The sequence below is a fragment of the Balaenoptera physalus genome (genome assembly GCF_965194825.1).
Source record: "Balaenoptera physalus genome assembly, chromosome: 7".
Lineage (NCBI taxonomy): Eukaryota > Metazoa > Chordata > Mammalia > Artiodactyla > Balaenopteridae > Balaenoptera > Balaenoptera physalus.
The window spans coordinates 3,964,937-3,992,821 of record NC_138886.1 but is presented as its reverse complement, the minus strand read 5'-3'; the positions used below and the strand labels follow the sequence as shown (position 1 = coordinate 3,992,821).

The window sequence follows — 27,885 nt, the reverse complement described above, 5'->3', positions numbered from 1 at the left end:
ACTTAATGCTATGCAAATGAGAGGCTCTTCTCATCATTAGCTTATAGCCCTCGAATGTTAATCGCGTAATTGGGCCTTCAACAGGGTAATTAGACACGATTTCGTCCATTAGTCTTACAAGGCTAATTATTGTTGAGAGGAGAATGGGGGATGCTCCCAGAGCTCCACACGAAGAGGGGCCTCTGGTTAAAGCAAACGCGGGTGGAACCTCCAGCAGGTACAAGGGCGGCCACATTCCAGGCCGTCCCAACCCAGCATCTTAATCCGCCAGGGGTCAGGCGGGGGAAGGGAAGGGGGACACGGGGAAGGACAGCAGGTGTGCCGGGTGGAGAAAAAGAATACACACGGCACTTAAAAGCAAAACAAGAGAGCGCGGGCTTCCCTGGTGGCACAGTGGTTAAGAATCCACCTGCCAATGCAGGGGACACAGGTTCGAGCCCTGGTCCGGGAAGATCCCACATGCCGCAGAGCAGCTAAGCCCGCGAGCCACAACTACTGAGCCCACATGCCACAACTACTGAAGCCCGTGTGCCTAGAGCCTGTGCTCTGCAACAAGAGAAGACATCGCAGTGAGAAACCTGAGCACCGCAATGAAGAGTAGGCCCCGCTCGCCGCAACTAGAGAAAGCCCGCGCGCAGCAGCGAAGACCCAAGGCAGCCAAAAATAAATATAAATAAATAAATAAAAATAAAGAGGTGATTTAGTTAAATGAAGCTGTCAGGGTGGGCCCTAACCCAATCTGAATGGTGTCCTAGAAGAGGGGAAAATTTGGATACACAAAGAGACACTTGTACACAGAGAACAGACCACACGAAGAGGCAGGAAGAGGGTGGCCGTCTGCAAGCCAAGGAGAGAGGCCTCAGAAGAAACCAATCTTGCCAGCATCTTGATCTTGGACTTCCAGCTTCCAGAACTGTGAGGAAATGAATTTCCATTTTTTAAGCCACAAAGTCTGCGGTATAGCAGCCCTGGGAAACCCGTTCAGATTCCTAATAGGTATCTCACTCTTACCGTGTCCAAAATGGAACTGGTGGTCCCGTCCCCCACACCTGCTCCTTCCATATCCCCCTGGTCAGTAGATGGCCAGCCCATTCTTCCCTTGTGCTCCAGCAAAAACTGGAGTTGTCCATATCGACCATGTCTGTTCTGCCTTCAAAACGTAGTCAGAGCCCAAGTACACCTTGCCACTTGCATGGCTACTACCCTGGGCCAGGCCACCAGGATCTCTCACCTAGATGATGCCAACTGCCCCCTGCCTGGCCTCCTTGCTTCTGCCCTTGTCTTCCTGCCTACATTCCATTCTCCACCCAGGACCCTGAGTAATCCTTTCCAAACATAAGTATCATCACTCAACTGCCCATCACTCCCCACCCGCAGTGGCTCCCACCTGACTCAGAGGAAAAGCCCGAGTCCTCCAGGAGGCTCGTCTACCTCTGACTCACCACCTCCCGCCCCGTCGCCGCTGCATTGACAACAGTCTCCATGATACCCCCTGAAAGTGCCAAGCACATTCTCACCCCAGGCCCTTTGCACTTGCTGTTCCCCTGGTCCGAACTGCTCTACCACAGATCACCCCAGGATTTGTTTAAACCTCTGCTCAAATGTGCTCTTATCAGAAAGGCCATCCCTGACCACCTTCCAAGCAATGTGCCACCCCACCCATCCCTCCCCACCTTCCTGCCCACCTTCCCTTCTCCCCTTTACTCTGTTTTACTGCTCTCCATGGGACCCAGTATAGTATGCATCTGTTGGTTGTATATAGCCTTTCTCACGCCAGCAGGAATGTAAGCCATGTGACAGCAAGTATTTTCGGTTTTGTTTCCTTTTGTGTTCCCAGAAGTCGAGCAGTACCTGCACGTAACAGATGCTCTGTAAATATTTGGTGCTTATCTGAACAAAGTCATCCCCATCTTGCACAGGAGGAAACTGAAGTTCAGAGATGATAGAAAAAAAACCTGCCCAGCCTCACACAGCGTATTTGAGGCAAAGCCAGGTTTCTGGGGCCTCTTGCTTAAACACTGTCCTGTTAAGCTGCTTCCCATCCGCAGGACAACACGTAAAGTGCCATGAAGGTGCAGAGCAAGGAGAAGCGTCAGGGAAGGCTTCCTGGAGGTGGTGGAGTTTGAGCTAAGCCTTGTAGGAAAGATAAGATTTGGACAAAAACCCAAGGTGCTCTGAAGGAAGACACATGAGGAGCAAACACTCGGTGTTTAGCAAGCAGGAAGTAGGCAGATGTGCTCAGGTGCGGGGGCAGGAAGGGGAGGGATGGGTGGGAAAGAGGGAAGCCCTCCTCTCCTGATCCCCACCCCACCTCCTACTCTGTGAGTGGGAGTTCCAGGCCTGGTGGGTTTCTTCCCAATGCATGGAGTCCTTTCCTAGGATCTAGAACCTAGGCTTCATGAGACAGAGGCCCAGAGAGAAAGGAAGGGCCTCAAGAGCCACATGGGGGTTCCAACCCACTTGCCCCTGGGGGTGGGGGCAGGTGTTGGGTGGGGTCTGTAATCTGCAGACACCTCAAAGCCAACAAGGAGGCAAGGCCCAGGGTTCTATAATCTCAGAAAAAGTAAGGCTGAAGTTCAATTTGTGGGAGACCTTCTTAAAAGTTTTTTTTTTTATTATTATTAAATAATTTCTGTGATATTTAGGGAGGAGAGCTACAAGCTTTTAGACATCTGCCACATGAATCTGGCAGAGGCCCAAGCTTTTAAAGCACAAGCGGGGTTCAACAGTTCAGCACTTTATTTATGCCTCCAAGGAAGATGGAAAATTGAAGTACACTCTGATGCCTCCCAAAGTCTCCTATGGGTAAAGAAAACAAATATGATTTCTCCAGGTCATCTCGGCCTCCGTCCTCTTGCCTTTCTCTGGGAAATGAATTTAAGTCAACGGTCTAGCGTTGCACCTGCCAAAGATGGGGGCGTCTTCATCAGAGCTGGACTCAAATGCCAACTACCCTGGGCTCCATTCTGCTAAAGGTCACCTGTCACTCTCCACCGAGGCCTGGAGATTGCTTCGGATGTCTGATAGCAGGGAAGGCGTGTTTATCTCCCCTGATGTCTCAGTCACCACCGGCTTAGGCCCAACTGTTACTGGTTGGATAAAACCCGTTGCACCCCTAATAAGAGCTTGGAATCCATGGGGGAAACAGAAATTGAGATGTGCTTTGCCAATGAAGAATAGTCAACCTTGATGGGGGGAAAAGGGAGAGCTGGGCATGAGAGAAATTTTCTGACTGCGAAGGTTATCAGACACTAAACTAGGAAACTGAGAGAAGTTGTCACTTCCTCCCCAAATGACACATTTACGCGGTGTCACTTGGGGAGAAAGAGTGCTCAAGTAGAGTGTGGCAAACTCACCCTGGACCCCTTCCTAGACAGCAAGAGAGCCAGCCAGGCAGAACCGGGTGTTCTCAGAAAGTTCTTAGGAAAAAAAAATTTTAACGGTTAATATACACACTGAGTTAGGGGCTTCCTTGGTGGCGCAGTGGTTAAGAATCCGCCTGCCAATGCAGGGGACACGGGTTCGAGCCCTGGTCCGGGAAGATCCCACATGCCGCAGAGCAACTAAGCCCGTGCGCCACAACTACGGAAGCCCACGCGCCTAGAGCCTGTGCTCCGCGGCGGGAGAGGCCACTGCAGAGGCCCGTGCACCGCAGCGAGGAGTGGCCCCCGCACGCAGCAAGGAAGACCCAACACAGCCTAAATAAATAAATAAATAAATAAATAAATAAATAAATACACTGAGTTTCAATATACTACGGCAAGACGGTTATTGTCAGTCTTTAACTAACAACGTTACTAACCAAGAAAATACCACGCAGATCCCTTGTTACACGTGTGCCCTGTCTCTTCCTAAGACTAAACTCCCAGGCCCTCCATCACCCAGCACAGGCCGTCTCTTAGGCTCCCGGATTGCCAGCTGCCCTGAAGTCTCCTGCCACCAGCACACGACGCAGTGTGCCTTCTGGTCCCCGCTGCCCGTTGGGAACAGCAGAGCTAAGCCTGTGGTCGTCTGGGCTCGCTCTCTCTTTCTGAGAATTCACTGTACTTTTATATTTTATTCTCTGCAAGATCCTGGAGGCTGCAGGCAAAGAGTTCAAAGGTCAGGTACATTTTTGATGTCGCTGCTTCAAAAGTAATTGCTCTCATGCTCTTCAAGACAGACGACAAACCTTAGTAACAGACTGTCATAAACTAAGTTTTAACCCTCGAAACAAAGCGGTGCCGACCTTCCACATTTGCTCAGAATCATCCTCACCAGACTTTTTCTTACACAAACACTGGAAATAAGTGGTAAAATGTCAACAGTCCCTAGGCGGGAAAATAATGGGAGAACTTCCCTTTTTCTGCTTCAGTCCTTATTTACCGAAGGATTAAAATGCTCCAGCCCCGGGGGCCCCGACTCCACCACTGGCCACAGTCTTGAGCTGGAGGCCCAGGGTGCACCTCCTTTCCTAACTCCAGGCCCGGTGACCCAGCCACCGGCTCTGAGAACCATCGCCTGCATCCCCTCCGACCTCCCAGGAGGCTGCCAAATTCCCATCACCAGCTAGTATTTATTTTTGCTACAAGGAAGCACAACACTCACTCTCAGAGCCAGGACAGTCGGCGCGTGCTGTCGCAATGTGCTAAGTGGCTGTGTAACAAGTGTGGTGGAGACCGAGCTGGTGGCCTGGGAAGATGGCCTACGTCTTGCGGGGAGAGGATGCGAAAGCGAGGACAAGGCAGTTTACCCGAACGGGACGCCGGAGCAGGTGATGGCAGAGATTTCAGAGACGCTGGAGAGATGCAAGTATTGCCGGGACGGAAGACCTTCGGGTTGAGTTTTAATCTCTTCAAGGCTGTCTCCAAAAGTATTCCTCGATCACGGAAAGGTGAAGAATACAGAATGAGGACAGGCGGGCAAAGTCCATCCCAAGCAGGACAGGTGTGATACGGCATTTCACAAGTGCTGTCTCGACCCAGTTTTCAAGTCATGGTTCACAACCCTCAAGTCCCCTTCTTGGGCAGTTTGCCAAGCCCCACTCCAAGCACTCCCCTTCCGGGACTCCTACACTCCAGCCGGGGACAGCCCCCAGGCCCTGGAGCCCCCGAAATTATTTAAATTAGCCAATCCAGCAAGAGGCTGCAAAACCTAGCTAACTGCCCTCCTGCCAGACAGAAGATGCCTTCCACGGCTCAGCTGCGGTCACCCTGGCCCCAGGGTGAAGCCCCCGCACCGGCCCCGTGTGGCAGCCGCCTCTCGTTTGGAGCTGTAAGTAACAGAGTTCTGCCTTTCATCTCTCTGAGTGTCATTTGGTTGTGTCCTGCCATCAAAAGAATCTTTAGGGAATTCCCTGGCGGTCCAGTGGTTAGGACTCGGCGTTTTCACTGCCGGGGCCCGAGTTCGATCCCTGGTCGGGGAACTAAGATCCCGCAAGCCATGCGGCATGGCCAAAAAAAAAAAGAATCTTTAAATCTTACAAAACAACAGGGGACAGGTGATCCACGCTTTTTCACGGCCGCCACACGACCTGCGAGACTGTTCCAGCATTCAGATTTCCCCGTTTGTCTGGCTCTTTGGCTCTCTGACAAAAGTGCAGTTTTGTCTTTGTGTATCTGCGGGATCACCTTCTGCCCCGCAAACCGCAGGTGAACAAGGAAGTACCTTCCTCCACCCAGAGGGGAGCAGTGTGCCCCGAGCAGCCGAGGGGCCAGCCCGGGCCACAGTTCCTTTGTGAGGAACTGGTCTGCCCTTGCTTTGCAGAAGCTCTGGTCTCCATGCACAGGCCCAGAGCTCCCAATGTATTAGGAATAAATGCGGCTCCCACACCCGGAGGCCCTCGTACATACGCCAGGCTCTGTGCAGAGTGCTTCCGCATCACCGCCTCCTACCCCCGACCTGACGTCCTCAATGCCACGGTCCCTGGTCCTCAGTTGAGGAAACTGGAACGCAGAAAGGATAACAACTGGCTGCAGGAAATTCAGGTTTCGATATTTATCTGTTGACAACATCATCTTGGTTGTACGGAGCATTTTCTAATTCCTAAGTCCCACCCATATGCATTTTCCCAGCAAATACGGTACATGAATCCAGCAAAGGTGAGGTAAGAAGGGCTGGGTTATCACCCCATTTGACGGATAAGGAAACCGAGGCTTAGAAAGGTTATGCAGAGCCCCCGGACCGCTTACCAGCGAGCCGCAGAGCAAGATTGTCAGAAACGTGTGTCGAACTATCAGGAAGGGGAAAGACGGATGAAAAAGAGACAGCTGCTGAATGTTGAAAGAAAGAAAGAACCAGAAGAGACAAGGCCTGGAGCTGCCCCCCAATCCCACCTCCATCACACGCACACTTTCTTTTTTACCCTTGAACCCAGACACTTTGTTGAGACAATGGCTACTTCCTCCAAAGCCCTCGAACCCAAGCGGACATCTGCCTAGAGGGGTCAATGGACACCATCGCTCGTGCGACAGAATCCGAGTGGTTGGGGACCCTGCTGTGGATAGGTGCGCAGCGACTCTGCTCTTAGGAGGGGCCTTCCGGCTCACCGATGTTTAGGAAAGATCTTTCTTCCAAAAACAAAAGGCACCGTGGAGTACACAGTCCATGATATGTATTCCAGCCCATGTCTGGTAAACTCTCGGATGGTGGCAGCAAGGCAGGGTCAGCCGGGTTCTATTAGCTCAATTAACGTGGAGTAAGATAAGGCTAACATCCCGCTCGCTGGGCGGCTTGGCACGGGGCTGGAGTAATGGAGTTATTAACCTCAGTCAGCCACTGAATTTTGCTGCTGATTCCAGCTCCATTTCCTAGTTCAGGCCTCCATTAATGGGCTGTTTATTATCCCTAATCCACATAAGGATCAGCTGCAGAAATATGAGAGCTTCCTGGAAGGACCAAGTGATAATAAAAAAGAGAGAGAGAGAGAAAGAGAGAGAGGAGAGGCGAGAAATGCTCTCGTTGCGCATTTTAATTTTTCTTTGGTCCAACTGCTGTTCTCTTAAGAGATTATAGCATCCTTTTCACTTTGGAACACATCAGAAATGGTGAAGCCATTCTCCGAGGGTTTCGTTGTGTTGTCCTCCAAAACACAATGTCATATGCAACTAAAAAATAATAAGCTTTTACATTAAATTAGAGAGCTCTGGCATATTAACTATATGCCAGTTCAGTTTTTACTTTCATAACATACCATGATTTTCCATCGTTCAAATTTAACATAGCTGAACCCACGAAATCAAACCAGCATTCAGCAGAATAATTTATCAACATTGTTAAATGCTCTGATCACAATTTTCCTGTTTGCCTGGATCCACAGGGCCCTTCCAGACAAAAAGGTGATTTATGTCTTTGTCTATTTCAGGGCCAGTCTCTCATCCCACATGCCGCCTGGTGAATAAGGAGCTACCTTCCCCAATTCCAACCAACGGGAGTCTTTAAAATGTCTTTTGTAGGTAAGAAAAGCAAGCAGATTGTGACTAGAGGGAAAATATTTTGAGTAGAAATGAGTTATTTGTACCAGCCCACCATGAGTAGATACAGCAATTACTCGCTGACAGTCGTCTTTCAGAGTATAACAGTATTTGCCATTTTAGTCTCTTTTTATGTAATAGGAATTCAAAAGCACATGGGTAATGATTATAATAAATGTTTCCATGCTTCTTAAAGTGTAGGCAAATCAGTAGCTCACCTATTTAGGGCATGGAGTATGTAATTTATTATGTGAGAGCAGGAGAGAAAACTATATCCTACACTTTGAATGAGAGTCTGTCCTCCCAGAAAGAGCTGTGGGAGGGATATTCGGAGCCAGCTCATAGAGCCCCCTGCATCCACGGCACTTGCCAATTATAAATCACACGCACACATATTCCACTCACTCTCCAGAGCACTGGTGCTGTCAGGTTAAAAGGGTAGAGGTTATTGCTCCATTTGACAGACAGGAAAACTGAGGTTAATTGTAGTGTTTTCAAGCCAGCAAGCCAGAGAGCAGGATAGATGCTCATCACATTGCAGAAAGGGAACGATGGAGCCATTCAGAGCAAAGAGCTGGGGTCCCGGTTGGTCTCCTCCACGTGGCCTGGGGCAAGGGACACGGCTCCTCTGAGCCCACATGCCTTTAACTGAACCAACCTACTTTATGGGGCTATTGAATGGATTAAAGGAGATGCAAAGCAGGCACACAATTGGCACTCGGTAGATACCAGATATCACTACCATCATTCTTGTTGTCAGGGTGATGATGAGGGTCCAAGATGAGGGGGCAGGACCGGGAAGGGGAGAAGTGTCCTCAGGGACAAACAAGGCAGGACCACTGCAGAGCAGAGTCAGAAACTGGATGCGAAGATGCAGAGGGGAGAGGAGGAGAGCAAGGGATCCAGCAGCAGCAGCCTGGTCAGAACATTCTGGGCCGCCTCCGACCACTAAGCGGAGGCTTGTTTCTAGGGTCTGGCCCCAGGAAATCTAAAAGCTTTCAGACCCACGTGTCTGAGGGGCCAGGCTTGCACCGGGCAGGCTCCACTTGGGTGTGGGAGTCCCAGCTCCTCCAGGCTGGGAGTTCATGTCAGCCAGCCTGGGTCCCCTCGGCCGCTCTGCTCTCCGGTTCCCTGGGCGAAAGGGCTATGCTTTTAGCAAAAGCCAACAAGACACCCAGCACCAACTGGGATCCAAGTGCAATGAGAGGAGACCTGTCACTGCTTTCCCAGGGACAACCGAACCCCTCTGGGCTCCCACAGTTATGTGGGACACACAACTGTCTAGTTTAAGAAATAATAATAAATAAAAAATTAAAACCCACCACACTTGAAAAGGAACCTATAGAGCAGTTGCCAGTTTGCACAAAACAACCTGGGACACAACAAGCTAATCGAAAATACCTTCCTTGGGTGATTTCTTCATAGTCCCCAAATTTAGTCCAATGGAGTACAGAAAGAGAGAAATACTAAAGAAAACAGCAATAATAAAATCTCTGCTACCATTCTGCTGAATTCCATTGCCACTGACTCAGCGAGGGTTCCCCCCTTTTACCCTCTTTCCAGGGATTTCTGAGAGACGCAGCAGCAGCTCTGACCTGGGACCTTGCAGTTGGACGTGACCCGGACCTTGCCCGCTGGGCCTACAGCGGTACAGCCCGGGTCGGGGGAAGAGGTTCAAGTCATGGCCCGCCCCGCCCCCTCCTCACAGCATCAAGGTGAGGGAGGATGCAAAGGAAAACAAAAAACAAAAAAAACCCACCAGTCTGTCTGATACACTGCAAACTTCCCAACATCAATCAGAATCCTATACTCCCTCTCCATAGTAAACATTAATTTTAAAAGGAAATACCGTGCTACAAACTTGCAGCATGAAATGAATTATTTTACAGCCAGGCAGAGGGCAGATTTCTGGATGGAGCCTTGGATACTTCTTTCTTTGTTTCTTTCTTCTTCTTCTTCTATTTTTTTTTTTTTACTATTATTATTACGTTTTAACAAACTTTATAGCCCATTTTATTTGTTCTCAAATAACTTTTTCTCCTCCTTTGTGACACATCAATTACTTGGTTTGTTTCCCTCATTGTGGGATCTTAGAACCAGGAGGTTGATACTGCTCAGAGGAATATAATTTAGTATTATGTGCCATGGGTTTATGAGGTAGGAGTGAAACAAAACATGGCATTTGAACACTATCCATTTATTATCTCTAAGAAGAGACTCATATTTGACAAGGAGACAATAACTTTGTTCCCTGATAAGCCAGAGGGGTCTATTTCTGTGTCCAATACACAGAGTAGCTTACCCTTCCCCAATAACTCTATTTACTAGTATGAATATATTTTTATAGTAAAATTGATAGATATGTAAATTTATTTTAATCTAATTTCATTGAATCCTCCTAAAAACAAAAAGAGCCTTTGTAGACTGTTTTCAGATCTGAATTATAGATTTCTGTATCGTATTCCCAGATTGATTTCTAGGCTATAATTCTGTCAAGATTTCCTCCTGGTGTCAAAAACAGCAGCACCACAGCTAGAGTGCTTTATAATTGGCATCACAACCGAACCAGAATTACAGCCCTGGTATTCATCCCAGTGCTAGGTGGGTTCATTTTAGAATGTTTCTCTCTTCCTTAGCCTATATCTGGACTTGAAGGTTCATGGCTAAAATTACTTTCTGAATTAATCACAAAAAATGCTAAATTGCAAGCTAAGGTGGAGAAAATGGATTAGTCAGAGATGAGAAAGAGGAGGGAAAATACACCCTCAGTGATTGGGAGAGAAATACAGAAGGATGATTAAACAGTGGCATATGATTAAATCTACGTTGTAAACAAATACCTTTTTTATTTCTCTGCTTGTCCTCTGCCTTAGGGTCAAATAAATTAAATTGGCATTATTTACTAAGTCTTTAGAAACTGCTTTTTACTTCATGGTGAATGGAGAAGTATTTCCTTGCAAGTCTGCCCTAAATCAAAGAGGTTCTTGAATAATCTTCCCTGCGATGCTTTTAATAAACACCGTGCCCTCCCCCTGTTGGTCGTGCAGTCCTGGCATGGTGCACAGGGTCGGTAAATAAAAGAGGCGTTCTTCCCCTCGGGGTTCAGAAAAATGAGCACTAGATTCTCTCCCTATGTCTTTTCAATGACCCACCCCCAGCCTTCTTTTAAGTGACTGTTTTTGCATTTTCCCTGATGCCTTTCATCTTCAGGTAGATGAGTTTACTCAGAAGCTAATTATTGACACCAAAGTCTGTTCCATCCCCAGAAAACGGAGGGTGGAAACTTCGCCTCATAGCACTGTGGCCCCCTGGCAATTCCCAGTCAACATAGGTGGAAAGACAGGATGCTCAGGCTGCCCGCTGGGTCCCTGCTGCCCTAGAACTAAACAGACCTTTCAGTCTTCTAGGAGGAAGCTCTCCGGACCCAACTCCAAGGATATAATTAAGACAGAATTGAGGAGAATCCAACCGTGAGGGACAGAATAATGCCCCCCACCAAGAGGTCCACCTCCTAACCCCCAGAATCTGTGAATATGTCACTTTACATGGAAAAGGGGATCTGCATATGAGATTACATTAAGGACGTTGATAGGTTAGATTATCTGGGTGGACCCAATCCAATCACACGAGTCCTTAAAATCTGAGAACGGTTCCCAGCTCTGGTCAGAGGGAGATGTGGCCACAGAAGAAGATCAAGTGTTGCAACATTGCTGTCTTTGAACACAGAGGAAGAGGGCAATGATACAAGGACTGGGGGCAATCTCTAGAAGCTGAAAAGGTGAGGAAATGTACTCTTCCTAGAGCCTGCAGGAAGGAATGCAGCCTGTCTGACATACTGATGTTGACCTTACAGAATTGTAAGACAATAAATGTGTACTGTTTAAGCCACTAAGTTTGTGGTAATTTATTACAACAGTCAGAGAAAACTAATTTTCTGTCTATTTTCTACAACCAACTCATGCTATTCTTAGACAAACCACAGAGCTATTCAAAGACAAGTGATTTGCAAAATATACCCACCTTGGGACTCAGGTATGGACACTGCCAAATAAGGGTCCTAAAAGTTAAAAAAGAGAGAGAGAGAGAGAGGGAGAGAGAGAGAGACATAGACAATGAATACCCTTTGGAAGAAGAAGTACTCTAGGAAACAGCAGAACATTTTAGATAAAACCTTATCAACGTGCTCAAAATAATTTAGAGAGAACAGACTCTGTAATACAAGAAATCAAAGAAAAGAGGATGAGATAAAATTTAAAAGGAGATGAAAGAAAACTGACAACGTTAAGGGAAAAAACTAAGGGAAACGTAAAAGCATTATAGAAATGAAAGATAAATTAGAAGCAACAAGAAATAAATATGATAAAAAATAAAGTTATCATGAAGGACAGATGTGAAAAATAATACAGAAAAGAAAAGGAAAAGATAAAAGCTACTAGAAAGAAACTGTAATTATGGAAACAGATAATAAATATCTAGCATGCACGTAATTGGTCTTCCTGAATAAGAACACCAAGTGAATGAACCAGAAAAATATTAATATATGTACTAGAAGAAAATTCTCCTGAAATCATGGAAATGGAAAGGATTCATAATATTCCACAGAAAAGTAATAAAGAGAACCAAGACTGAGGCATGGCCTAGTGAATGTAAACGAACTGAGAGAGAGAGCATCCAGACATAAGAAGTACATTACCTATGATGGAAAAAAATCTCACTGGCCTCAGACATTACTGCAACCCCACAGGTGTCAGAGCACAGTATAGAAATGGTACAGGATGCTGAGGGGTAAGAAATGTGATGGGAGAATTTTTTACTTTGCTAGATGCTGTTTACAGATAAAGCTAACAGAAAGACATTCTCAAATGTGCAAGAATTTAGGAAGTCTAGCATGTCTGTACCCCTGCTGAAAATGACTCAAAGACATAATCCATTCAAATGAACAATGAATCAAGACTGATAAATGGAGAGGTTGAATCATGTAAACAGCTGGTGTTGAAATCTGAATCCAGTTGAAGAGAGAATGAAAACTTCACAAGTACAGTAATACAGCTAAAAACAGAATGTAATTGTTATATTTCTAGAAAGAAAAGCTTAGTGATCTTAAAAATAATAATCTGTGTATAATAGACTGAGGCCAAAAAATTTCAGAATGTGTCTGTCCCTCCCCACCCACAGCCCCAGCCTGCCAGAAATGGAGAGTGGATGGAGGAGGGGAATGAGGAAGTGGTACATATGGGAGCATTTTTTCTTTCATCTTTCATTGACAGAGTCAAATTATTCTGTTTCATTTCAGAACTGACAAATTGAGAAATACAAGTTTAATTAAACCATCTTGACGAGAGTAGTAGAACTAGAAACAGATTATCTACGAAACCAACTTGGGGGGAGAGGAGAGAAGCCAACAATAGCAATAATAAAACAAAAAGAAGGGGCTTCCCTGGTGGCGCAGTGGTTAAGAATCCGCCTGCCAATGCAGGGGACACGGGTTCGAGCCCTGGTCTGGGAAGATCCCACATGCCACGGAGCGACTAAGCCCGTGCACCACAACTACTGAGCCCGCGAGCCACAACTACTGAAGCCCACGCGCCTGGAGCCCGTGCTCTGCAGCAAGAAAAGCCACCACAATGAGAAGTCCGCGCACGACAATGAAGAGTAGCCCCCGCTCGCCACAACTAGAGAAAGCCTGTGTGCAGCAACGAAGACCCAATGCAGCCAAAAATAAAAATAAATAAATAAATTTATAAAATAAAATTTAAAAAAAGAAAACACAGACCATTAAAAAAAGATGGAAAACAAAGGAAACCATAATGAAGCATAAAATAAAGTGATGAAAGTAAAAAATAAGTGGGATAAATTCAACTGTTCAAAGGAAAAGACAAGCAGGTTGAATAAAAAATGTTAAACCCAATTTCATTCTGCCCTACGTGACAACTTAAAATAAAGGAAGCAAAGTAAATGAAGGTAAGAGACATGCAAATGCAACAAAGCAATCAAAGGTTGAGTTCCGGGTAAAAATGGCACATTGAAACATGCACCACATTCTGTTTCCTCCCCAAACCCGACAGAAGATTGACAGGAAAGGGATTCTGAACACCTAACCAGCAACGACAGGGAGAACAGCGGAAGGGAAGGCAACTAAACAAGTGTTTTTGAGGCTGGAAGGCAGCTGGACCTGTGACAACAAGCAGCAAGACGTCAGCAAGCCAAATCCCGAGTCAGCAGTAGGAAAAGCTGAGAACAAACCCAGCCCTCAGCAGCAAATCCTCAAAAGGCTCAGGCAGAGGTACTGAAACGGAGCAGGGCCCTGTGGTCCTTCCCTCCCATGTCCTCCGCCTGCCCTTTGTCTGTGGAAAAACTTTAGCCAACGAATACGTTTAATCAGAGAAGTGAGAAAATGCAGAGGCAAAGAAAACAGTCAAACAAATAATCATAGTTTAGTCATTAAGCATAGTTAAGGACGTTTAGTTCCTCCTCAAGGGCTATGGATAATATTCTGAGCCGTATCCGGTGAGCCGTCTTGTAGATACTGAAACCCCACCAGGTGGAAGAAGTGAACTACATGATGACCAGACTGTAGTCATGAAGCTGCTGCAATTCTGAGAACTGGTCTCAAGGAAATGGGAACAAACCGATCCTGGAACTGAAGACTAACTGTACCAAAAACAATCAAGATGACGCTGATCAGAGCACCGCAGGACCAGTTTCAAGACGACTGTCAGAGCTGACTGTGCTGTTTCTGCATGTAGCGCCCTCCCTCCGTCTATAAAAGCTCTTGTCCCCTGACTGCCAGTAGGGGGGAGTCAGCCTTTGGACAGAAGTCCCCCCCTCCCCCCTGGGTTGCCAGCATTGGAAATAAAGCAAACTTTCCTTTCCACCAAACTTGCCTCTTTATTGGCTTTTGAGCAGCGAGCAGCGCTGGTAAGAGTCCACTCGGAAACTGGATGGCTAAAATAAGGACGATTGGTCAAACTTGCTTAAGAAGAGATTAAGCCCCAGATCCCCTCCTCACTCCACCCAGCCGAGGGAATGCTCCTCCTCCACTTCGGTAGAAATGGGAGGTTTATTCTCTAGAGAGGATATAATACAGGCTCCTTGGACTTGAAGAATGCTGGGCACAGTTGAGAGTCTGAGTCTGTACCAAAATTAGGGGAATTAGGTTAAAAAAAATATATGCACATGGCATGCAGTACGTGAGACCTCTGCTCGCCTCCTCCCAATTCCCACTGTCCTGCTTCTCCCTTGGACCCCAGACCTTCACCCTCCAGCAGGAGATTGGGTGAGCCCTCTCTAAGGAATCTGACATTTCCAGAGGAAAAGACTTAAAGATGTTGAGTTGGTGGGAGGATGCTGCACAAAAGGCCCAAATAGTCCATCCCACACTGAAGACAAATTCTATGAGCTCCATCTAGGCCCCCAGAGCTCCCAAAGAGTTTTTTAGTTTCCCGTTCTTACATGTGAGCAAACAACCAAGGGTAACGCAACATCTTTCTACTGAGAAAGAATGAGACCAAGACAAACAAAAACTCAGTAGGAACAGACTATGCAGGAGGGGAAAAAAACCTCTCTTCATTACCCTCCTGCAAAAACAAGCTTGCCATTAACATCTTCAAGAGATTAAAAAAAATCCATGAAATAAGATCAAGAAACTATAAGAGTAATATTCAGATGACAAAAAAGACCTCTTGGGGCTTCCCTGGTGGCGCAGTGGTTGAGAATCTGCCTGCCAATGCAGGGGACACGGGTTCGAGCCCTGGTCTGGGAAGATCCCACATGCCACGGAGCAACTGGGCCCGTGAGCCACAATTACTGAGCCTGCGTGTCTGGAGCCTGTGCTCCGCAACAAGAGAGGCCGCGATGGCGAGAGGCCCGCGCACTGCGATGAAGAGTGGTCCCCACTTGCCGCAACTAGAGAAAGCCCTCGCACAGAAACGAAGACTCAACACAGTCATAAATAAATAAATAAATAAATAAAAGAACGTGAATTTCTTTTAAAAAAAAAAAAAAAAAGCAAACTGGGCTATTCATTAAAAAAAAAAAAAAGACCTCTTGAATGTTATAAAAGTAAAAACTGCAGCAGAAGTTAGAAATTCAATAAAAGGGTTGAAAGAGAAAGTTGAGGAAACCTCCTAGAAAGTAGAGCAAAACAAAACAAAGGCAAACCACACACATCCACAAACACAGAAAAAACAAAAGACATAGGATACAAGAGAGAAAAGTTTTTTTTTTTAATTTACAAGGCCAGTCCAGGAGATCTAACACCCAAATAGCGGGTTCCAGGGAGAACAGAAAAAAAAAAAAAAAAAAAAAATAGAGAAAAATCAACAAAATAATTCAAGAGAATTTCCCAGAACTGAAGGACATGGGTTTTCACATTAATTTTTGGTCCCATGGAGTAAATGAGACCCAGATCAAAGAAATAAATGAAATTTCATTGTGAACTTCTTCAGTCTGGAGCACATGTGATGAGGGTGTGACAGCCTACCGTTGTCAAACCATCTTTTTAACTTGAGAAGCAACTGGAAGGTATGCTACACTAAAACAAGGGAGTATGTGAGAAAGAGGAAGATGTGTGATTCAGGAAACAGGGACCCCAACTCAGAAGACAGGCCAAGGGAATCCCTCAATCACAGTGCAGAAAAGTCCTGGAACAGCCCTGCAGTGAACCTACAGAAAAAGCAGTCCAAACAAGAAAGGAACGGGAGTGAATAAAAACCTGGAACTCACAGTTTACATAATATGATGGACTTTGTGGAATACTGTTCTGAGGGGCTATTATAAGCTGTAGAAATAAGTAGCAAATAGATTCAAAGAAAACTAGGCAAGTGAAGAAACAAGGTGATTATTAACATTAGGAAAAACAAAATGAGAAGAGAAAGGCAAAACAGACAAAAAGGACAAAAAAGACCTCCTTCCAGCTGAGTTAGCTCTCCGAAAACAGGTTTTCTGGAAATCACGCTCACAGTTTTGTGCTTATATCTCATTGGCCAGAACTTAGTCCTGTGGTTCTACAGAGCTGTAAAGGAGGCTGGAAAATGGGGTCTTTCATTTCAGCACCAACGTGCTCTACTGAAAACTGATGTTTTGTTACCGAGGAGGAAAGGGAAAATTCATGTTGGAGGAGACAAGTAACGGTCTTGTCACAGACAGTCGCTTTCATCAAGATGACACTGCACAATGAACACACAGCTGACAAAAACCTTTACGAACTAAATAACATGGCACCAAAACATATAAAGCAAAAACCGCAGGAACCACAAAATCAAATCATTAATAAGCTACCTCTCCCCCAAAGGGCCAGCTCCAAGGAACAGTTAGTGTTGAAGTTTTAAAAACTATTCCAGATACAGAGGAAGAATGAAAACCTATGAAATGATCACATCCTTGATACTATAAGCCTGACAAAGGACAAAAAAAAAAAAATGGAAAAATTCAGACCCATATTACATATGCATATTAATGCAAAAAATCTAAATAAAAATGTAGCCGATATCATCCAACAGTATATTAGTTTCCCATTGCTACTATAACAAATTACTACAAATTTACTTGATTTAAAAAGTTCAAACTTATTATACTACATTTCTGTAGGTCAGAAGCCTGGTACAGGCCTAACTGCACTAAGATCAAGGTCACTCAGGATGACCTCCCTACTTTAAAGCCAACTGATCAGTTACCTTAATTACACCTGCAAAGTTCCTTTTGCCATGTAATATAACATTCACTGGCATGACATGGCAGGGAGGGGGACTGCTCAGTTTTGATGGGGAATCAAAATTGCACCTGCCACAAGCAATATATTGAAAGAATAACACACCAAGACCAAGTGACAGTCATTCTAGGAGTGAAAGGCTGACTTATTATTAGAAAACCTGCTAACATAATTCATTATGTTCATACATCAAAAAGAGAAAAAAACCCATTTGTCTTAGAAGATGCTAAAAAGGCCTTTGAATAATATTCAGCATCAACTCCAGATATTTTAAATCCTAACAGCTATACTTCTTTAACTTTATAAAAACTGTATATACCTCAAATGACAGTAGTGCCTTAGTGGTAGAATGCAGGACAGTCCTTCAGGTCAGGAAAAAAAAAACACCTGTCCATCATGACTCAGTTCTGGAAGTACTGCCCAATGTAATTAGACCAAAAAGTAAAATGAAAAATATAAATATTGGAAAGGAAGAGGCAAAAGGATAAATATTTGTTGATGACATGATCATCACCCTGAAAAGCCCAAGGGAATCAACTGAAAAACTATCAGAAGCAGTAAGAAAGTTCTAGTAAGGAAGCTGCAGTATAAAGCAAATAAGAAAAATCAATATCTTTCTTATACTCCTGAGAAATCCAGTTAGAAAATAAAATGGGTGAAAATACCCTCTTATCACAACACCAACAAGAAGAACAACAGGTAATATAATACCTAGAAATGCACTTAAAATGAAAAGCATGGGCCCAATAAACTGTCGGTCGTTTCACGAAGGGGCACAGAGAGGACAGGGCCATAGACTGCAACAGACCAAGTGATAAATCTAATGCAATTCTAGTTAAAATGTCAATGGCAGGGACTTCCCTGGTGGTCCAGTGGGTAAGACTTCTTGCTCCCAACACAGGGGGCCCAGGTTCCATCCCTGCTCAGGGAGCTAGATCCCACGTGCATGCCGCAACTAAGAGTTTTTTTGCATGCCGAAATGAAGATCCCACATGCCGCAACTAAGACCCGGCGCAGCTAAAATAAATAAATAAAATATTTTTTAAAAGTCAATGGCAGTTCACGATTAAATTATCATAGTGCTCATTTGGAATAACAAACAAACATATAAAATAGACAATAAAGAAGAGTAATGAAAGGGCTTTGTCCTGCACTGACTTGAAATATATGATAAAACTAAAGTAGTTAAACAGTGTGGTACTACTGCAGAAATAGACTTGTGGGAAACAATAGAAAGTTTAGAAGTACAACCAAGCGTACAGAGAGACTGTATTTACGAGCAGACAGTGTTCAGACCATATATAAATACCTATCCCCTGCAGCCACCAGCCCAGGACCCAATCACCATCTCTGCAGCAATCAGCCCCAAAGAGCCAGGACTTGATCAGTAACTAACAGCTTCCCTAATTTTGCCACCATTTCCAGTTTAGAACCAAATTAGAGAAAGCTGAATATGTTCCCCTAACCAAGCACATAGGACACCCTGCTTCCAGCTGGCCGCCCCCAGCTTCCCCAGGCCCACAGCCTCCCTCAGGGAAGCCCTCAAGCCTGACCTTTCCCACTAGAAGGCTCTCCCTCCCCTTTGCCTGCCTTTAAGATTGGGCCAACTCCCTTGCTATATATAGCAAGCTCTGACTGAACAGCCTTTGCTTTTTTCATTTAGGAGGGCTTTGTTTATTTCCACAATATCTACTGTGGTGGGGTGCCCTCAAGTTCACGTTAGTGGAAGAAGGACAGAGTATTCAACAATATTCAACATTTGAGGGGGAAAAAAAGAGATTTGTACTGCATACCCACATCAAAATAAATATCAGACACATCAAAGAACCAAATGTAAAAAAGGAAGTTGTGAAAACAGTAGAAGGAAACACGGATCGCTTTGCACCACAGTCCCATGAGGAAGGCAAGACTGGTTGCTGCGTATTATCATTCACAGAGGAGACGCTCAGGTCCAGCAAGGCGAGCGGCCGAGCCAGGATCTGAACCCAAGCCTGACTCCTAGTTCCCAGGGTGAATGGGACGAGTGGGTGGCAATGGGAATGACTAAGAGACACTCCCCCCCTTCCGGAACGTGGTAAGGCTCCGGCAAACTGCCAGCAGTCAGCGGGATCTGGACAGACAGCGCCGGGTGGTGGGGACCTCTTCCTGGGAGGCGGCGTGGCCAGGGCCGAGGCCCCGCCGGAAGCGGGCTGCTCACCTGTTGGGCTTGTAGCCCGTGCCGTCCATCAAGCGCGCCTGGTCCCTGTCTCGTGGGAAGCCGTGCAGCACCCACCCTCTCTCAACGCAGTCCTGCTGGTCCAGGCGCTGCCTCAGCACCTTCATGACGATGTTGTCGGGGACTGCAGAGAAAGGAAGACAGCTGGTCACTCGGCCGCCCTGGCCACCTCTCCTGAGCCAACAGGAAGGTGAGGGAGCCTCCGTGGCCCTGGCTCACGGTCTTCCTAACTTTTTTTGACCCTGATTTGAACAGGTGAAGAGGCTGTTTTAGGTGGACAGGGCTGTGGGCGCCCGTTTCCCAGGACCCTCCGAGGTCCTAGCAATGGGAGGAACATGGCCACCCAAGAAGGGAAAACCATTGGGTGACCTTGACCTTGAGCTTGAGCTTTCCCTGGCTTTGACAGGATATACGCCCATCGGCAGCCAGGGTAGCTCCCAGCCCTTCAGTGATATGTGGGCACCCCTCCCCGATCCCCCTGCAACCGCAGGGATCCAGTTTTTGCAGCAAAAAGACTTTTCACAGAAGCATACCAATCCCCAGTGGAAGGTTTAGTTTTCCTCCGATGGGATGGCAGTGGTGCCCCCGAGGCTCTCTGCTAATTCACGATACACAAGCAACCCCCTTCTTTTCCCCTTCCCCCAGTTCTCCCCTCCTTGATGTTCAGAATCAAATCTCTCTCAAGAATCACAGCTTTAGTTATAACCAGAGACTGAAATCAAGTCTCACAGAGAAGGAGATGTTGAGAAGCCTCTTGTTTACATTACTGCAATTGACATTTTCCTGAAATTTATACCTCTCTTCTCAGATTCATTAAAGGGCCTATGTTGCTAATGTACTGCGTTCTAGCAATTTGCACTGCATTTCCTGCACTTTGCACTCATTTTTCCAGAGATACTTGGTAAATATTACCATTGTTTGCTATGAATGTGGGCCCCCCCAGCGAGCGGGTTTCCTGGAGCTGCAGTGACAGGGCAGCTCAGCGGCTTTTCTGGAGATGCCGGGTTCCCTCCGTGAGTCAGCCAAGTGGCCCTAACGCACATGACTGAAACTTCCCCAAAGGCCCCCAGGCTGACAGCCAGGTGAACGTGGTGGTGAAAGATTCAGAAAAATTACTGCTTTCCTTCACGGCTGTGACATGCCAGGTTACTGCCCTGTTGCCAAAGAACCATAAACCTCATCTAAGTCATTTGCATTTCCCTGATTTTGTTCTTTCTCACATCTTCCAGCCTTTCTCCCCAGCCCCTAGGAAAGAGCAGGAAATTTGCTCTAATGAGAAGATCTGGCTAAGACAGATCAGTGAGAAGTTGATACAGCTAATTCCATCCCTTCCCTGCTTAAACCCACCATGGCTCCCCATTGCTCTGGGGATAAGAGCAGTACACTTCCCCATGGTCAACAGGGCCCTGCAGGGCCCAAGTCCTGCCTCCCCTCCCTGTGAATCTCCCCCAGCTCTTCGCCTCCCCTTGAAGGTGCCGGTCTCTCCATCCAGAGCATCCTTCCCCCATGCCTTGCCCGGGGCCAGGCCCCAGAGGAGTGTCCGCTCCCTGGACGGCCCATCGCTGGGTTAGCGCCTGTGCTTCTTCACTTTCACTTGCCACCCCTGTTATTAACTCTCTGGCTAATTCTTTGTGTAATGCTGCCTCTCACGAGGACAGAGGACCATGCCCACCTCGCTTTTCCATGATTAACACAGTGCCTGGCAGATAGGAGGTATGGAATAAATAGACAGGAGCCCTCCCTTTTCAAAGCTTCACTGCAACTAAACAAAGATGTTAAAACCCAACTCGACCACGCTTTGGGGAGCTCAGAAGAAGAGAGGAGGGGGAGGAGCTGGGCTGGAGGCACACACGAATGCGGGGGCTGGTCTCAGCCCTGCCCTTAGGTGCCAACCGACCTCCACTCGGTCAGGCAGGCTCTCCCAGTCTGAGTTTCCTCAACCGCCGAAAAGGACGCCGGGACCTCTCACCACAGCATCAACACGACGCATAGCTCCAGGCATGTGGGAGATGGCGCTCAGAGATGGGGGCTGGTACTTTTCAGTTCGGGAGATGTATGTCAGGAAACAATGTTTCATGAATACGCTCATGTTTTCCCCAAGGTCAAGGTCACGGTGTGCTGAGTTGGCTCCTGGGATAAAGGATGGTTGACTTCAAACAAGCCTGGGCAGTTAAAGATGGAGAGACGTAGGGACCTCTGTCCTCAGTCCTCTGTTCACATTCCGGGGGTAGTAAGCCTACTGATCTCCCTGCCCCCACTCCCCAGGGGCTGTTTATATTCAGGGCAGCGGCGGGGGGGGGGGGACAGAGGGGCAGCTGTCACAGCTTCGGCTCCTCCACCCCTTGCTCCCCTCCCCACGCACGCAGGGCACACCGGCTGCCACCAGCGGCCCCTGTGAGGAGTCAGGGTGCGGGGAGCCAGCCCTCAGGCTACTGTGTGAATAAATAATGGGTCTTTTCTCTGATCCAGAAACCTCATGTTTTCTGTCAAGAGAAATACAGATTAAAGACAATGTGGGTTAAGAATGTGCCATAGAGCTTTCCAGTCCAGGTCTACCCCTAAATATGTACAGATATTCTCAGTGAAATAGTAACTAGTACAAAAACAAGCCTATCCCAGGGATCTGTCCAATGGAGCGTTACGCAGCGTCTGTGCTGTGTCCAGAGACAAGGGTTTGACGCTGCCACACACGGCAAGCAAGAAGCCAAGGGCCCTGCCCTCCTGGATTTTACGTTCTAGCCAGCGAGACAGACAATGCACAGATAAATACCCATCTCAGAGAGTCATAAATACTATGCAGAAAGCAAACCGAATGATGGGATGCGGCTGGTTTGACAGGGTCCAGGATGGTCTCTGCGGTCACAGCCGGCCGAGGTCTGGACGGTGAGTCCAGCCCGTGAAGATCTGGGGAGGATGTCCGGGGTGGCACTGGCAAAGGCCCTGAGGCTGGAATGAGCTCGGCACGTGGAAGGGATGGAGAAAGGGCCAGTGTGGCTGGAGCAGAGTGATCTCTGGGAAGTGGGGGTGGGGAGGCCCTGCCAGGTCTTCAGGAAGGAAGGGGATCTGGCCACCCCCAGGCCATCTTGGGAATGACCATGTGCTGGCCCTTGGTGCATATTTATTGAATGAACGCATGGGGGTTGATCTCAGGATCCTGAGCTGGTACGTCCTGGAACGTGCGCTCTGCCACGTTTGCAACAAGGACTGCTTATTTTGTGGGATCCGCCAGTGGAGACCCCGGCTGGGGTCCCCAGGTCCCATGGGTGTGGCTAGTGAAGAACACTTTACCTCCTGTAAAGTCTGCAAAGAGCTTGGGCTGAGGACCCCTGAGTGCAAACCAGCTGTGCACAGCTCCAGCTTTCTAAATTCCTAAAAGGAAACCAAAAAAAAAAAAAGTAATTCCCTGGCGGTCCAGTGGTTAGGACTCGGCGCTTTCACTGCGGTGGCCCGGGTTCAATATCTGGTTGGGGAACTGAGATCTCGCAAGCCGCACGGCGCAGCCAAAAATAATAATAATAATAATAATAAATAAAAGGAAAGAAACCATCTTTTGCTGACCCCACAAGCACAGTGCCCTCAAGTCCCTGGGCACCTGAGTAGCTGAGGGATGCCGCAAGCTCCCAGCGACACCCCATTAGAGAGAGGCCGGCTGTGGCAGAAAGCGCTCTCTGCACCCCTCTCCCAGTCCCAGTCTCTCCATCAGCAGACGGGGAAGGTGGGTGGGCTGAGCTCTAAGTGGGGGGCTGCAGGAAGATTTGTAAATACTGCTGCTTTTATGAGAGTTCCTTAGAATAAAACCCAGGAAAACTCAGCTCTTAGCTCCCCTGGGTTCCTTTCTTCGAGCAAGTGTGAGCAGAGAGCCCAGTGGTCCGGCCGTGGGACCTCCCTGAATCTCAGAGTCCTCCTCTGGGACACTTGCCTCGCTGGCTGTTATGGGGCCTGGAGACAACTCATGGGAGCTGCCAGATCAGAGCTCTTTTGAAGGGATGGGTCTTCATTGCTGCACGTGGGCTTTCTTTAGTTGTGGTGCGCGGGCTTCTCATTGCGGTGGCTTCTCTTGTTGCAGAGCACGGGCTCTAGGTGCGTGGGCTTCAGTAGTTGTGGTGCACAGGCTCAGTAGTTGTGGCACACCGGCTTAGGTGCTCTGCGGCATGTGGGATCTTCCCGGACGAGGGCTCAAACCCATGTCCCCTGCATTAGCAGGCAGATTCTTAACCACTGTGCCACCAGGGAAGTCCCTGTGTGCATATAGTTTTAATTCCTCCTGAAAGTTTACCCAGATTCCCATCAGATGGCTACGATGAAGCCACTGGCAAGAAAATGGGACCCTTAAATTACAAACATGAAGTCCAACATCTGAGCTTGAATCTGGCTTTAGGAGAAACGGGCTTGCCCTTGGGAGAGGAGGTCCACTGGGTAATTAGTTTGCTGACCAGTGATACCCCAGGCCCATTAAGGCCTCAGTTGTTTGGTGGTGAGAATGGCATTGGGCCAATAATTTGTTTTCTTCAATAGTCAGTGCTGTTTGGAAACCAAGCCGCACTCCAGGAGGGACGTCTGAGCCACTGAGCTTCTAGGGGCAACAGCGGGCTGCTCGTGCAGCTCGGAGCCTTGGCGATTCAGAGAGGGAAAGACCTGGTAGGTCATCCCTTTGCCCACCCCCCTCATTTCAAAGTTGAGAAACCAAGTCCCAAAAAGATTGTGCCTTAAGTGACCTGCCCAAGCCAGTTTCTCAGCCTGGAAGAAATCTGACTTAAGGTCAAGAAATCTGACCAGATAGAAACACAAAGAGACTTTTTGGTTTGGGGTGGGTTTTTTTCCCTATTAAGTTGGCAAAGATTTCTAGAGGGAACTTCCCAACTGGCATCAAAAGTTAAAACGTACATACATGCCTTTTGGCCCAGCAATCACGTTCCTAAGAATTTACACCTAAGATACAACAGCACATACGACCAAAGATGTGCACATAAAGATGTCCACTTCAGTGCTGTTTATAATAGTGACAATCGGAAACGATTTTAAATGTCCGTCAGTAGACGACAGCTTAAATAAAGGATGCACATCTATGCAATGCGATATTAGGTAAACTTTAAAAAATCATTTATATTTATGTTGACTTGGAAAGAGGCCTCGGACAGAATATCAAATGGGAAAAAAGTAAAACGGTTTGTATAATATGGTCTAATTTAAATGTATATTGACATACATATACACACACGCACATATACACACACTACACACGCACGGGGGAGACAGGAGGGCCCCACTGATGCCCCACGAGTGACAGACGGTCCCTTGGGGTCTCAGGGTCCTGGAGTTGAGAGAGACAATAACACAAGTCAACACATCCTGGCTGGAAAGGCCTAAGGACATGGGAGGCGTGGCAGTGCTGAGCGATTTGGAGGAGGGCAAGGTCACATTTCCGGAGGACTGGGGAAGAAGATGGATACTCATATGGACTCCAGCTTCGAGCCAAAACCAAAACAAGCCCCTCTCTTCAGGCTCTCAAATTAGCACTTCTCCTCAGAGGACCGTACCACAATTGTGAATCAATCATTATTGGTGCAGTATTTGTTTAATGCCTACATTCCCACCCTCACCCCCCACTGGAGAAAGCAGGGACCCCTGTCAAGTCAGGCTCGTTGCTACACCCGGGCATTTGGTATTGTGTCCCGCACGTGGCAGGTACGTAATAAACACACTTTGAATGAATGAATGAATGCATAGTACCAATTCCCCCAAACCTGGACTGTTCTCCCGAGCTCTGAGTCAAGTCCTGTGGCAATGGGAAACAGCCCTTCTCTCAGGGCTCCCTTCATCCGCGCCACAGCCCACCCATGAATTAAATAAGCAGTCAAGAGAAGACGTGTTGACGTCTGGGATTTGTTTCAAAATACTCCTGATGGCGGGGGGGTCTTCCCAGAGGATTCCAGACGCACCGAGGGTGACCACGAGCTCACGTGGGTCCCTTATACTGGTTATGGGTCCCTTCAGGTTCCTTATCCTATTCTCTCTGCTTTTTACATACATTTAAAGGCCTCCATTAACAAAGTGGGTTTTTTGTTTAAAGGAAACGACTTAAAGGCCTAAAGGAGGTTGAAATGACCACTGTGAGAGACCACTGCGAAAGGACAAAGGATGAAATCTCCCTGGAGGGCTGTCCTTGCACCAGAAGCGGCTCCACTTTGGGGGGACCTGAGGGCTGGATGGAGCCCTAGTCCTTCTGTCACTCCACTCTGGACCCTGGAAGCGCTGCCCAGGAGCCTGGCATCTGCACGGATCTGCCTTCCTGGGCAATCCCGGGGAAGCTGCTCAGACCCGCACACCAGGCCATTACCCTCTCTGTGTCTCAATCAAGGTTGAACGTTGGTAACTGGGGCTCCTGGGGCCAGGGAGACAGAGGCTGCGGGGCCACGGAGGCTCGCTGGTCCCCTCCCCCTCCAGCACGGACGGCTCTGGGCAACACCAGGGGTCCCCTCGCAGGGACGGGCTGTGCTCCCCCATTGGAGGCTGGGAGACACTGCTGGCGGCAAAAACAAATGACAGACCCCTCTGGATACTGCCTCCGGGGCCCTCCCGGACACAGACACGGCGTGCAGGCCCAGGGGTGAAGGGTGAGGCGGGAAGACCCTGCCTTCAGTGCATTTCCCGGCCCTACCCCTGCATCTCCTGTATCAGGTTTTCTGCCCTGTGCCTTTGTTTGGCTGCCGCCTTTTTTCCCCCTGTAGGCCATCGACTCACTTTTCCAACCCCGCATGGTCTGACCAGCCGGTTGAGCAAAAATGCAGCCTTTTCAGAGCAGATCTCGGCCGCTGTGTTCTGCTGGAAGTTGAAAGTCTCCTTGATAACGCTGTCCATCGGCCTTCATCCTCCTCTCGGAGAGAGATTTTCAGTGCGCTCTCAAGTCTTTCTCCACTGAGTCAGGTGCCTCAGGCTTGATTTCTGGGCTTGACAGTTAACATCTTACCCTGCATATAAGCTACTGCCAAGGGCTACCTCTCCGGAATGTCCTGTCAACCCTAAATTTAGCAAAGTGCAAGATATGAATATCCCATTATTTCATAAAGGCCACACCACATGGTTTCGGGTGGTTTTTTTTGTTTTTTTTTTTCTGAAAATCTTCCATAAAAGATGGCAGTCCTCACATTGACCTCGAGGTTATTAAAATCTCAATCCACGTATTCCCTGCCGGCCGGCTGTGCTCGAGGGGTGGGCGGGGAGCCTCGGTCACGGGCGAGAGGTTCCCAGGTCCCCCACCAACCCCACCCAGGACACCTGGCCCACCCTTGGTCTTGAAGGGGAGGCATTCCTGTTCAAAGGCCTGGGCCCCAGGTCAAGTCCCCTCCTGCATATCAATCCTACGGCTCAGACAGAAGAAAGTACCCCCGTGAGTCAGGCCACCATGAGGTGACTGGACAGGACTCTTCTTCCCAGGCTGCAGGTCTGACATCCTCAGTCAAGTCCAGCTCAGAATGCCAGTGGCATTCGTTAGGGAGGGCCCCGAGAGAATACCTAGGCCAGCTCATGATCTGTCCAGTGGAAGCCAGAGCTGAGGGCAGAAGGGACTCTCTCGGAGCCCCTGCCCCGATCCCTTCCTGCCGCCTGTGGTCCAAACCTCTGCATCCCCGTGAGCGTCCCTGACCCGGGGCTCAGCTGCTGGGGGAGGGGCCCGAGGGGCACCGAGGTTGCTGGCGCTGGCCCTGAACGGCTAGGACGGAAAGTGGAGAAAAGGAAAGAACTCCCTCAGCCGGGGCTTCAAGGTAAAAAGACCCAAGGTTGATTGACGCACCCAGGACAAGCCATCTAACCCTCCCACCACCCCTGGGCAGATCAGAAAAAGCTGAGGACCTCACCACACACCCTACACACTCCCGACACACACACTCAGAAACCCACCGACACACTACACACGCCCAGGCACTCACCTATAATACCCCTACACACCCCTGCAGGACACGCACGTTACACACCTGCTACACGCCTACCTGCACCCTACACACGCTACCCCCCCATGCGCAACACACACGCTCTACGCCCCACACCCTTCTACACACAATACAGCGCACGCGCTTACCCCCTCCCCTACACACACACACACTCACGTGGACACACACACGCACGCACACACACATACATGCACACACACATACACACATGCACACACACATACACACACGCACACACGTACACAGACACACGCAGCCTGTAACTGCCCCTGCAACGTCTTTCCCTCTTCAAGACCCCATTTGAAATCAAGTAAAGGGGACACTTGGCATCTGTCGGGGGTCGTGAGAGACTCAGCATTTTCCTCTCCTCCCGCTTCCCAACATCCCAGCGCAGCTCCCGGACCCCGCCCCCTCCTGATCAGGCCCAGTGGGAGAGTCTTGGAAAGGAACCCAGCTGCGGAGGAGAAAGAGGGGTTGCTTTCGTTTCTGTTTTTCATTTCCATCTCATGCATACCGATGCTCCAGAGAAATGGGGCTCCCATTCCCCCCACACATCTGTCTCTT

The 27,885-nt window shown here is 48.0% G+C and overlaps 1 protein-coding gene across 7 annotated transcripts in view; it reads right to left on the bottom strand.

Moving 5' to 3' along the window:
- Positions 1-27,885, bottom strand: part of AK8 (adenylate kinase 8) — a 133,369-nt gene that overhangs the window by 33,116 nt on the left and 72,368 nt on the right. For all 7 annotated transcript variants that reach the window (XM_082468207.1, XM_082468209.1, XM_082468208.1 and 4 more), the window contains one exon: positions 19,358-19,499. In XM_082468207.1, the coding sequence (XP_082324333.1) occupies positions 19,358-19,499 (142 nt within the window). The remainder of the gene's footprint in view (positions 1-19,357; positions 19,500-27,885) is intronic.